At 42.2% G+C, this 13,331-nt stretch overlaps 1 protein-coding gene across 1 annotated transcript in view; it reads right to left on the reverse strand.

Moving 5' to 3' along the window:
• The window catches only part of ST6GALNAC5 (ST6 N-acetylgalactosaminide alpha-2,6-sialyltransferase 5), a 65,811-nt gene extending 52,820 nt beyond the window's left edge, over positions 1-12,991 (reverse strand). Inside the window, exons 1-2 of the mRNA XM_041483387.1 lie at positions 12,926-12,991; positions 12,069-12,290 (exon numbers count right to left, since the gene is read on the reverse strand). Of these exons, the coding sequence (XP_041339321.1) occupies positions 12,069-12,290; positions 12,926-12,991 (288 nt within the window). The remainder of the gene's footprint in view (positions 1-12,068; positions 12,291-12,925) is intronic.
• Positions 12,992-13,331: the final 340 nt, after the last annotated feature.

The following is a 13,331-nucleotide window of genomic DNA, read 5'->3' on the forward strand; positions in this document are numbered from 1 at the left end:
TTTTCACATTATGCACTATAAATATGCTATGTCATCTTCATAACACCCTGAAAAATAGACCTATAAAGCGGCATGATTAAAAAATATAATTTCTGAGAAACTTTTAATAAAGTTAATGCATCATATCATCAATCAATTTATTCTACATGTGTCTGTCTGAGAGCACTGATTGAAGCACAGTGGCTCAGTCTCTGTTTAGCACAAACTCTACTTCCAGGTGCTCCTAGTGCAGCTGCCTCACTGTGCTCCTTAGCAATACAAAACCTCAAAGACGGATCTGCAGGTCCTGTGAGGTGCCTCAAAACTCAATTTGATATGAAGATACATGCTATCACAGTTTATATGGATGTCTGTGTATGGGATATATTGCTCTTCCATCCTGGCAGCACTGACAGGCACTGAGACTGAGAGCCACCCACATCTTCTACTGAAGCCCAGGATGCTGCACACCCAATGTCTCTCATGGGAGCAGGAACATGATCCTTGCACTTACAGGTGGGTAACAAGCTGTGCCAGTTTCAAATCAGCACAGCTGGGAGTGAAAGGTGATTCTAAAGCCTCATTTCACTTTCTATCTCAAAATGTCCACAGGCATAATTAAAGATACCCTGAAAGCTGTTTTGTATTACATAAACTGCTACAGATCAAAAGGGTTCACTCTGCTGGAAGAAATCAGACACATTAATACCAAAGATACCCTCCTGGCCCTGCTATCCCTCCTCCACATGTACCAGCTGCACAAAGTACCTCAATTATGCCCTTAAACCATCAGGGAAACATCAACACTACTCCTGAGAAAGAATATTCAGCATATCTGTAACTAGGTTCATTGCTTCTTTGCACTGTTACTGAGACATAAAGCAGATACAGCAAAAGCGAAAAATGCAGCTCTAGTTTTTGATTCTACTTGTAAATACCAGAGCTTTTGGCTATTCATAAAAATGAAATCAAAATTAAATCCATTAATATGATAATTATATATGGAAAGAGTAACATTAAGGCTCAAAGGCAAACCAGTCTCTTGTTACTGAAGACATTACTAAATATCCTATCAGCAACAATTCTTCACTGACCAAAATTAAGATACAGCTGTCAATATTTCCAGAGCAATATATACATGGTAAGAATATCAGAAAAGACAAATGCAAACACAAACATGATGAATTAAATAACCTGTGCATACAGAAATAGTCATGTTACAAGCAAAAAATCACACAGCTTCATGCTCAAACATGATTTTGTAAAGCAAAGAAATTAAAATCTTTTCTTCAGCAAGTATCTGCCCAGTGAAAACAGCAGATTTTGTTCTAAGTGGTGACTCAAATGACTAAATCATGCTCTGTGAACCAGATTTAGTGTCTCATTTCAAACTTTGAAAACCTGATCCACAACATCATCTCTCATATTAGGCTGCAGTACAAGAAAAAAATTATGAAAAATCGTCTCTTTTCTTAAGTGTACTAAACATGTGGCAAACTAATGACCAAAACTTAAGTGACAAGAGTACTCTGAGTTATATTCTCCAGTCATATAAGGCAGAAAATTCCTGGCAGCGTGGCAAAGGCTGAAATTCTGCTCCTCTGGAGCAGAGTTAGGAAGCCATTAGGACATGGATCAGCAGCTTTTTCTGGGAGATGCAGGCAAATACTGACCATGCTCCACACAGCCAACCACACGCCAGCGCTGCAGCACTCACAGAAGCTCCATGTGAAAGCTACATAACCACATATGCTGAGCCCAGGACAATAAACCCTGCCTTTCAGTCAAGCTTATTAGTTCTGGCTTAGCAACAGGCAAAGAGCAGTGGCTGTGCTGCCAGAGCAGAGCCTGTGCATCTCCAACCAGCTCAAAGGGAGGGCAGAGTGTACTCCTGTCTGCTGGCAAAATCCCATCCTGACATATGCTTAGACATCATGTCAGCTGGCACTGGGAAAACCCTCACTGAAGGGTTGGGTATTATGTACAGTCCCATTCATGGCTGAGAGAGTTCTCATGGATAATGTGAGCCATATTATAACAAAGTGTCTCGTTCTTCCTAAGGCTCATGAATCACTATTAAAAACAGAAAAAAATCTGGAGTGGTGTTACAAAGAGAATACGTAAGGAGGTGAAAAAATGGAAATAGCAGTGACTTTGTTATAGGCATTTTATTTGTAAAATGTATTTCAGATAGTTATCAATAATATCAACAATGACCATTTAATGGAATATAAACTCTTAAGACAGAAATTACCTAAATATAACATTTAGTGGTTTATAATTTTTTTTTTTTTTTTAACAGGAGCTCACCTGCAATTATCCAGGCACAGGCAGATGAGCTGAGCAAGGACAGGCAGTGCTAACTCTGCAATGCTTTGGCAGCTGCATTCAGAACACTGGCTGTATTTTGAGGTTTTATGTTTCTATTTTAGAGTCAACCAATAGGCTGAGATGTGTAAAACTAACCCTTTTACAGCAGCATTAGGACTAAAATGGACAGCAATCAAATTTAGGAGCACATGTGACATTATTTTAATCTCCATGGATGAAATGAGGCCAAGTGTCAGAAGGACTGACCTAAAGACGCCACACTGAAAGCTGGAGGAAAGCAGGGAAGGGATAGCACAGGATGTACAACAGCACATACTCCCTGTGAGCCTCTGAGCTCTGCACTAAGACTGAGGATAAAGCTGGCAGAGCACTGTTTCCATGTATTTGGCCAAAAGCTTTCTCATAAGGAACATGGACAAGTCCTGGAAACTATGTTTTCTAAACATGTCTTTGCTGTGGCCAATGGTTCAGTCTCTTCAAATACAACGTGTACACAATTTGGATGGCCAAAGTTAAAGAACAGCTAGAATACCAAATGCAATTTCAGTTCTTGGCACAGCACTTGAGAACTGTCCAGATGTGTTGTTGGCACATCTTTACCACTGTTGCCCAGGCACTCCATGCAGCTTCCACCTACCTTGACCTCCAAATGCTACAGAAAGCACAGTGCAGAGCCAGCCCAGCTCCAGAAGAAATGTGGCTGCCAAAGACCAGGATTTACCCGCTCAGACACAGCGTGACTATTCTGGTTTCAAGCTAACAAGGCTGTCTCAAACTACACCAGGCAGACTTACTGACCCAGCCTCTGCCAGCCTTGGAATCTCTGCATCATTTCATCAGCCCACAGCCATGTGCTACCTTCCTGTCTGCTGTGTCAACTGTGGTTGTTTAAAATATACTCTTAGATTATTACATCCCTTGCTTTATTAAATTTGGTGTGTACTATGCATGAAATACAGTAGAGCTGAAGCAGAACACATTGTATCCTGTGACAAGAGGGATTGAACTGAAAGAGAACAGGTGTTGACTGGATATTAGGAGAAAATCCTTCACTATAAATGTGGTGAGGCCCTGGCACAGGCTGCCCAGAGAAGCTGTGGTTGCCCCATCCCTGGAAGTGTTCAACGCCAGGTGCTACAAGGCTTGGAACAACCTGGTCTAGTGGGAAGTATCTCTGCCCATTGCAGGGCGAGGAGCAAAACAAAATTATTTTTAAGGTCCCTTCCAAGCCAAACCCAGCAGGGTTCTAGGATTCTGTAGTTACGTGCTTCCTCAGATGCTGTTCTGTACAAGCCACAAGCATGAAGTTCATTGAAATGGAACAGAAGTGTCTATCCACAGAGAACAGTAATGCAGGCAAGAAAGTTCAGAAGAGAATGAGCCTGGCTGTAACTCATGTCACTGCCTGCAAAACACAGCCTGGTCTCTCAAACTGGGAGAAAAGGTTTTAGCTTCATGCAGGCAAACTGGTAAGCAGCCCATACACGGTGATGAACGTGGTCTCTGGAACCCTCTTTCTCAGCCAGCTATTTCTTAAACATAACAAGAGCTCCTTTAACTTTCCTGTGCACAAAGGTTAGTACAGATCTACGTCTGCACAAATTTGCACTGTGGAATTTTTCTTTTCTTTAGAACTAGCTCTTGGACTGATGCTCTGCTGTTATTAGATCTACTTTTATGACCTGCTGTAGCTGTGGGCAAGACATATTTTAACAGAACAAAACTTACAGAGTATTTTGCTTCTGCAATATTAACATCATGCCAATACCTGAGGATGCTAATAATACACTAAATTCAAAATATATTATTTGCTAAACAAAAATGCATATTCCAGATATGCTGAATGTTTATTGAGAAACATTTTCCTCTTCCAGGTTATTTCTAACTAAGCCATCCATTCTGTAATGGACATTTTTTACAGCTGCAATGAATTCCTAACATGTTGTATTCAACAAGACACATATTTATGTATTCTTGTTCTGTGTTACTTACAACAGTCCATATTATTAAATCTGAATTAAGAAAACCTAATCTATGCTGTGTGTATACCATATAAACTCATTATTGTTCCCTTATCTTGGACAACAAACACTTTGTACTACACTGTCGTTGTGAAAAAATACTCTACTAATCTATTAAATGTACCAGTTTTCCCTCTCTGTTTTAAAATAACCCAATCTTCTTCTGAAGTTCTCTCACAAGTTTTCAGTAAGGATTCAGTATTCACTATTGGATGTAATAAACACACTGTGCTTCTCTTCCTTCCTGTGTCACTCTGAACACAGCCCAGACACAAGGTGTTACCAGATTTGCCTAAGCCAGTTCAAACGTGCGGGATTCTCCACAGCACGTGTACGTGTGGAGCAGTGGAACAGTACGTGTTCCTCAGTGGCCAGCTCTGTCTTTCATATGGACTATCAAGGGACACCTCAGAGCTCCACTCCCCTCTCTGAATTTTGCACTTCTGTTGCAAACAGAAGCTCTGAAGGCAGAAAGTTTCAGCTTTGATTATATCCCTCTCTTCCTACTTGACTCCTACTTTTAACTGCATTTGGCTATTTCCGGATTTACAATAGAGAACAATTAACAGCAGTTTTTGAACTGGAAATACTTGCTTTTTCAGCTGAAGCAAACCTTAGTGCTTAACTGGTCTTAGCACTTCAGGTTTTAACTCTTAGAGAGAGAGTGATGACTAATGGAGATTGCGTAGGGATGAGGTGAAAAAGAGCGAGGTTAAATACCATGATGCTTCACCTCACCTTCAAAGTAGCTTTTGTGCTGTCACATCTGCTTATATCAGCACCAAACGACTGCTGATTTGATCATAATTGCCCTAATTAGAAGTTCAATTAATGCACTGAGTTCTTCCTATCAGTGCTACCTCAGCACCAAGGACATGCACACAGTGTTACTGAGCAGTACAGGTGACAGTGGTAGGGAAGGTCACTGGGAAAAGGAAGCCACCTGCAATCTACTGCTTTGAGGATATCACATAGTTAGGATGACACTCAATATCCACTTATGCCCCAGGACAAGCAGAAAGGGAGAATTTAAGGAACTCTATTGAGAGATATCCATCAGCTGTGAGCAAAAATTACATTTCCTGTCATTGAAAATCTCATTTAGTTCAGACTTGCTTCCACCAAGGATTAAGAACCTTCAAAAGAACACTTTGTCTTCACAGGAAGATGAAAATAGCCTAGAATGCACACAGTGAAAGATCATGTGAAAAAGAAGTGCACAATATAGCAACTTTAAATGGTTATCAAATATAATATACTTCAACACATACTAAAAATACAAATGTGGTCATTGAAATTAATGCTGAAAGTGAAAAGAAAAAAAATTAAGGGGCTTTGCGTGAAAGATGAATAAATTTCACCACCAGACAAAGTGTCACCAATTCCCTGCCAGAAAGTATTTTGCAAATCCACTGAATTAAGAATTTTGTATGTTCATAAAAGAAGACAGGGAAGCACATGAGGGAAACAGACAGCACCCACATATTAAAATATTATGTGTATGATATTCATAAAATGGAAAAGAGCATATTTACTCATTCTTCACCTTTCACAAATCAGGATAATTTGTGAAGAATTCATATAATCCAGAATCTGTCATAAAAAAGAAGTGCAAAAATGAATATCTTCATGCTTCTGCAGTTTTTCTTCTACAAACAAAAAAAATAAAGCAAAAGCAAAACAAAACAAAACTCCACCAAACAAACACTGTGTCTTGGTCAGTTGCAAAAATAAGATAACATGTCATGACCAATATATGGTATCAGATATTGCAGCAAGATGTGACTTTTTTAAAATGTGAGAAAATTAGAACACAATTCTGCATCAACTGTCGACCTGACTACCTAATATATACGTTTTTACTGAAATAAATCATCAATATCTTGTGAAACAGTCTCTGAAAGAAACTTTTTGCTTCAGTTTCTAGGAAAGAATAAGGCTATATCACATAATGTCATAAATTACACAGGGCAAGATCTTCACCCAGAATAAACTCCAAAACCTTCTCTTGTTTTCAGTATTACAACAATGACTGTTTCTCCTTTATCTTCCCAATCACCAGGAAATGATCAGAACATGGCTACTTTGTGGTTGGGTAGGTTTTTATCTATCACGCTACATTAATGAACATTTACAACATCATGCACTAGATGCATACCAAGCATCTTTCAGTTCTCGGGGATATTTCAATATTTAATAGTACCTGTGCTCTTTTGAGATCATTTTTTAGGCAACAGATGCTGACCTCTACCTGGACTCACTATCCCTGCTATTTAGACTTCATCTTTAACAGCACTTATTTTAGAAAGAATTAGGCAATAGTGTTAACTATAAAGTATTACTTGCTTATTATACTAGCTAACATTTCTCTCTCAAAAACACACTGGAGTCAGAATTCTACAAAAGATGTGTCCAACTACAGAACACAGCCTTTTTCATAAAATAAATGTATAAACTGCACAGCAGCTGATACCAACATGTAAACATTTTAAAATATTTCAAGATATTCTCAGTAGAAGCAGTGCCATGCTAGAACTACTGGTTCCTTTTAGAGATGCCAAGCAACCTGGAAAACAGGAAAATGTACCATAATTTTCTGTCATTGCTGTGGGCTCTGTATTGCTCTGTGCGAGCAGCTAGTGCACACAGAAACTACAAAAAATTTTAGACAAGGATCAGCAAAATGAAGGTAAGCCTGAAAAAGCACACTACTACAGTAGCTCAAAAGTAAGAAATTATAAAGCACAGGACAGTTTTTATTTAAAAGCTGTGTAAATCTAGAAAAACAATTGTCTCTGCTCCCCCTGTGTGGATATTCAGTTACATTCCCTGACTGTCATGATTTTTTTTTTAAGATGACAACTTTATAAGGATTTAAATAAACCTACAGCTTATAAGTGGTAGGTAACTACGGTACCTAAAAATACAAAAAGCCAGGAAGCCAAGAGAGCACTGAGGAAAGGGCGTTTTGGACTCCCACCTTGCCTAGGTCTCTGATAGAGGGAAGTGTCCCCAACAAGGTTATTCTAGAATAAAGTCTCCCCCTTGTGGATCTCTCACATAATAAAAACTCCATTAAATCCTTAATTGTATAATAAAGTTTGTGTTCCTTCCTTTGCAAGTGAGAATTTCAGGGGCAAATAGGAACATGTAATGAAATCATGGTACGTGGTTTACTTAACTCCGTGGGCTTGATCCCACCTCAGGCAAGACAAGCTGTTTTGCTGTAAGATACATTATCGTTCTGTGATAAATTCATATAAAAAACAATAAAACCTTCAAAATAATTTGATTCCTCTTCACCTCTATGTTTAGTCATGAAGGCTGGTTTAGTCATGAAGCCCCCCAAAACTATCCAGCCACAAACTGTCAGTGGTTTAGTGAGGTAACAATTAAAATTCCAAACTCATCTGACTTAATAATTACTAAAAATAATATAAAACATGGCAAGATTCCCACCTGATTTTAAGTGCACAAAGTTTACTATCCCAAAAAAAGTAGTTTCACCCAAGAGCAATTTCCTGCAACTCGGAGATTAAGGAGCTATAGCAGCACTATTTGTAGAATGACTCTTCCTCAAACACTTCATTAACTACACTATTCTCTGATCTGCATTAATTTAGAGGGATCATCAAGATTTCTTTGCATATGATAATTCACATTATCATAAATTAAGAAATCATTGTGATCACTTAAATTATCATGTTGATCTCAATTCGCTCTTAAGGTATTTAAAAGTGTTTCTAATAAATCATACATTTTGACTGCAGGATTGATTTTAATTTTTTTTTATTTTCTAAGAAACAAAATCCCTGATGGCTTGAAATATTATTCAATTACATACGTGACAAACTCATATTTTATTTGCAGCACCAACTGTTGAGTCAATACTGGGTAAAAAGGCTTTTAACTATCCAGAGACATGTTCTCACATTCATTTCAGAATCGTAATATAATGGTTAAATATTTATTTCTTCCAAGTTCTGGAGCAGTGCTAGGTTTCCTACTTTCATTAACATTCTCTTATTTGTATGCAGTAATCGCTTTAAAAATATTAGCATTGTAATTTCTTGCTAGCACTATGATAAATCAACAGAAAGGCTTATCCCCATGCCTCCACACAGAAGAGCATAATTCTGCTTCCCTCAATGCCAGTGACAAAACCCCTTTAATTTCAGGATAACACCCACAGAATTCATGAAAGATGTCACTTTGACAGTGTAGGACTCTTGTCCTTTCTAACTGCAGAGCAGATGCAGTAGCTAAGCAGTGCTACACTCAAAGTGCTTCCGTAGGAACCAGAAGCTCCTGGAAGTAGAAGCCACCACTTCTTCCCTTTGTTTCAGTCCTTGACCTCTCAATAACAACTATCAGCAAACCGTATTTTCTGTTCAAAATGTGAGACCTTTTTAGGATACAACATATGGCTATTGGGAACAAAAAGAGATACTATTTATTCATTTCAAACATCCATCAACAATGCCTGTCAACTGCTGTTACTCTGGGACGTGCAGAGGTGAAATGACAAGGATCCACTTGCATCTCTGAATTCACAGCATTTCTGATTTTTTTTTTTTCCCAAGGATTCAGCTCAACAAAAATTAAGTATGCACTGCTAAACTGTGAAAGGCTACTAAAGCTAAGTACAAGGTTCTGATCTCTGATGCTTGACTCATGGAAAAATGGGCTTGCAGAACTATGAAAGCAAAGACTAGAAACTCCTGCAAAAAACCTCTTCAAGCTAGTAAAAAAAAAAAAAAAATGACATATTTTACTGTATTCTCAGAGACTGCCTGCTTATCTTGACAGTATGGATGAGGAACTACAATTCTTACTGAATATAAAATAAAAGGAGAAAAATAATTGGTAATTATAATATTGCAGGCTATATTTCAAAATCATTGTTACTTAGTACTAAGTGCCCAGATTTTCTGGCAAATAGTCTCCATACATGATCATCCGGCACTACTAAATGAGCTGTACTGCTAGTAGTGACAGACATTTGCAATACATGATATTTCACAATGAGGACAATTGTTCAATTTCATCCCCGAAGAGAAACATCTTTACTACCACATACTTACACAGCTCATGTGTCAATACTGACATTGTGATTATGGATTACTAACTTCAGTACATGGCATGCTCCTACATATATGTGCATACTTACTCTCATTAAATGCACCAGAATGGGTACAACACCACGAACATGAAAGGAGATTTTTCTGTTAAAGCAGATTATGGGATCCAGAAACAAAAACAAATCCAGACATTCTACTGCTACCAGATCCAGGTGTACTGCTACCTGTCATTCATGCATGTACACGTACCAAGGATGATTTTTGTATAATGGTCATTCAGCTTTAGGTCATTCAACCTGACAAATAATTCCAAGATTCTATATGGGAAATTAAGGAAGCCATACTGTGAAAAATCTACCATTCATTGTCATTTCACACCATGAGCTATCAAAACAACATGTACCATTGCTGAATTCATTCCTGCCTTACCTATGCAAGCCTGTTGTTCTCAAACAACAGATACTTCTCATCTCCTTCCAGACCTCCCCGTCTCTTCAAATATCATGTCCTTTTCACAGCAACAGAATTTTACCTTGCTCTCTTCCTGCAGCTCTCTTCGCATTCCTTAAAACTTCCCTAATTCCCTCATTTCACTTGCTATTCAAGCTGTCTTCTCTGCAGTTTCCAATGTCCCACCCAAACCACAGGTTCTCTGAACATGTCTCACCATTCCTCAGTTCTTGCTCTCTCCCTGTTCTCCCACCATCGCCAATCCTGAATCCTTCTTTTTCCAAACCACGAACTTCTGTGATTTTTTGCATTCTCCATTTTTTATTATGGGTGAAACCTATGTATTCTGGGATTGTAAATCCGTGACAAGTATATGGGACTACCAAATTAAATTACAAAAACAAATACATTATTAAGAGACAAAGCCCCTTTATCCCCAGTCTCCTTATGGTAATGCAGTGTCCTCACTGCTCTGTATACCACAGTGGTACAGCTCTCTGCATGATCTCATGTGCATTAAATTCAGACAAAGCAAGCAGGGAACACAGCAGGAATAGCACAATATTCTTTCTGACCCACAGAAGTTAGGTGGAAAAGTTATTAAACCTTCAGGAGATTATTACTGTGAGGCATGAGCTGTGTGAAATGAAATTCAGAAATACAGTATCTGTGGGGTTTGGGCCATATTACAATATATTAAAAAAACAAAGGATCATCTTTCTCCAAAAGACAAGGAAACATTAAAATTATCCTGGAAAATAACAGAACAGGGATTTTAAATATGGGCTGTTAACGAGGCGTGTTTGTGAGTCTGGAGAAACCAGTGTGAGGTATTATCAGAACCAGAAGACTATCAGAATCACACATGCATCCCAAAAAGACCACAGATGACTTTTCAATTACTGCTGGATATAACAACCATGTGCACATCTATCTACACCTATCACTAAAGTCATGTTCAAGAAGAACAAAAGAATTACAAGAGCACAGATCAGACAGTAGGAAGCCCATGGCCAAACTTGCTTTTTCTATAGACATTACATCTGAGAATTTCCAGGAGAACCATGTAAAAAAGTAAATACAGCCTACAAGGCAGCATCATGTGCTATTTTTCTGCACTAAGAGCCCTACAGATAACTCTTGCATAGAAAGCTATGCCAGAAGGAACAATAAAAATCTCTGTATATCAAAGTCACTAGTCTTCACACAGTACCTCTAAACTGAGCCCAGTAACTTGTCTGACAATATATCTTTCAGAAGATTGTCAGTCTGGATGTGAAAACGTAAGAAAGTTGTGAATCCTCATTTCTATTGCTTATTTTTTAAAATAAATTTTTACTGCAAGATGTGTGTACACTAAACAATATCTTTTGGAAGGGGAAGACCTTGGAGTTTCCAGGTGAAAGCAACAAACCAAACACCAAACAAAAAGCAGAGGAATCTGCCTTGTAAGAAAACTACTGAAGCTAGAGTATCTCTTTGGCATGGATGTGTCACCTTGCTCACTTTATGTCACTACATCTGTCCTGTGAGCCATCAAAGCTTAGTCTGCCTATCTCTGGTAAACAAGTATTATAGTCTGACAATACAGCCCGATAATTCCTCTGTCAAGGGGAGGGACATCATTTTGTTCACCATTAAAGAAGTGCCCCAAATTTCTAGAATGGAAACCATGGGTGACAACTTCTGCTTCCCAGAAGGGGGATGAAAAGGTCATTTGTGCAGGAGACTTTTTTTTTTCCTATGACAAAATGAGCCAAGAATAAACACCTGCCTATTGACTTTGCCCTCCAGTAAATAAACCTCATTCTTTAACCCTTACTAATATCATCATAAGCATACATTTGCATTGTACCTAGAGCACACAACATTAGAAACACTTCATCTTCTCCCCCACCCCCCTCTACTGTGCAAGGGAGAAGAGAAGCAGCACTGCATAAATACCCAACCGCGGGCTGGAGCCCGGCTCCTGACCCCGGTAATTCCTGCTCTTCGGCCAGAGGCATCCGGAGGCCGCTTAAGCCAACCCCGACAGCGAGGCAGGCAGGGCACGTCGACCGCGCCGAGAGGAACCGGGCACCGAGCGGGGCAGAGGGAGAGCTCGGCAGGTTCGGGGTCGGTGCCTCCCGGGGTAGGCCGGGCCAGCGCGGGGTCCGGCCGCCCCGGGGGCCGGGAAGGAGGGGCGGTCCCGCGGCCGGCGGCTCACCTTGTGCTCCAGGACGCTGATGTAGCCCTCCAGGAGGCCGGCCCCGACGGGCAGAGCCGGGTGGCGCTGGCCGCGTTCCGGCGGACGGCTGGGCACCGCCGCCACCTGCTGCTGCCGCCGCCGCGGCTCCGGGTGGCCCCCGCCGATGCCGATGCCGCCGTACATGAGCAACAAGCTGGTGCACATGGTGGTGAGCGCCAGGCAGACGGCCAGCCCGTGGCGCTGCGGGGGGCAGAGAGAGAGCCGGCTCAGCGGGCTCCCCCCGCCGCGGGGCCCGGCCGGGCGCGCCGCTTCCCCGCCGGCGCACCCGCAAGTTTCACCCACCAGACACCCGGCAGAAGTGCGAGGAGAAACTGAGGAAGCCCCTCCGTCCTCCTCCTGCGCCCTCGCCAGCCCACTCCCGTGGCTCCCTCCTTCTTCCCCAGCCCTGCTTCCTCGCCTCTTCTCCCCTCCGTGCGCCCGGCTCCCGGTGCCTCTCATTCCCGTGCCGCCGTCCCCCTTTGGGCATCTCATTCGCGCATTTTAACGAGTGTTGGGGACTGTAGAGCTTCCCCTCGCCCAGATACCTCCAGCCTCGTCCTTTAAGCAGATCGGTTTGCTGTACGCGCCTTAAAACGCACACACACACAAAACCCCCAAGCCGCGAGCAACACGAATAAAAGAAAGCAGGCGGAAAGTTCTTGGCAGCCGCCACCAAGGTTTGGTCGCCTTCGCGCGATCCCGGAGAGCCGTGGGGATGCAGCCCGGCGAAGGCTGGAGCGTTTGCAGGGTGCTCGGGGCAGCTCCGCTCCGCGCCGCTCCCCTGCTCTCCTCCCCGCCGCCGGAGCCGGGATGAGCCGTGCCAACAATGCACTTACCATCAGGGTCTTCATTTTGTGCGCCTCCCGGCCGCCAGTCCTCCCGCTCCCCGCTAGGCTCGGCATGGCGGGGAAGCCGCAGACATGGCTCGGCCAGGGAAGCGCCGCCGTGGCGGAGATTAGGGGGGAATTACACTCGGCCGGACCCTCGGAGCCTGCCAGAGCCGGGTCCTCGGCTGCCCCGCCTGCCTCCGCCTCCGCCCCCGCCTCCTGCTGCCGGCGCAGCGGCGACTTCAGGGCAGGTGGAAGTTAACTTCTGCCTCCCGCTCGGGCGCTGCTCCGCTGGCGAGCCCGCGGCGCGGGGGCGCGGCAGCGGCGGGATGGCCGCGGGCACCGGGCGGGCACCGGGCGGGCGGTGCCCCTCAGAAAGAGAGAGAGCAGGAGCGGGGGCAGGAGCTCCTTTTTT

This window comes from Pyrgilauda ruficollis, unplaced genomic scaffold, assembly GCF_017590135.1.
Source record: "Pyrgilauda ruficollis isolate IOZ18807 unplaced genomic scaffold, ASM1759013v1 scaffold6, whole genome shotgun sequence".
Lineage (NCBI taxonomy): Eukaryota > Metazoa > Chordata > Aves > Passeriformes > Passeridae > Pyrgilauda > Pyrgilauda ruficollis.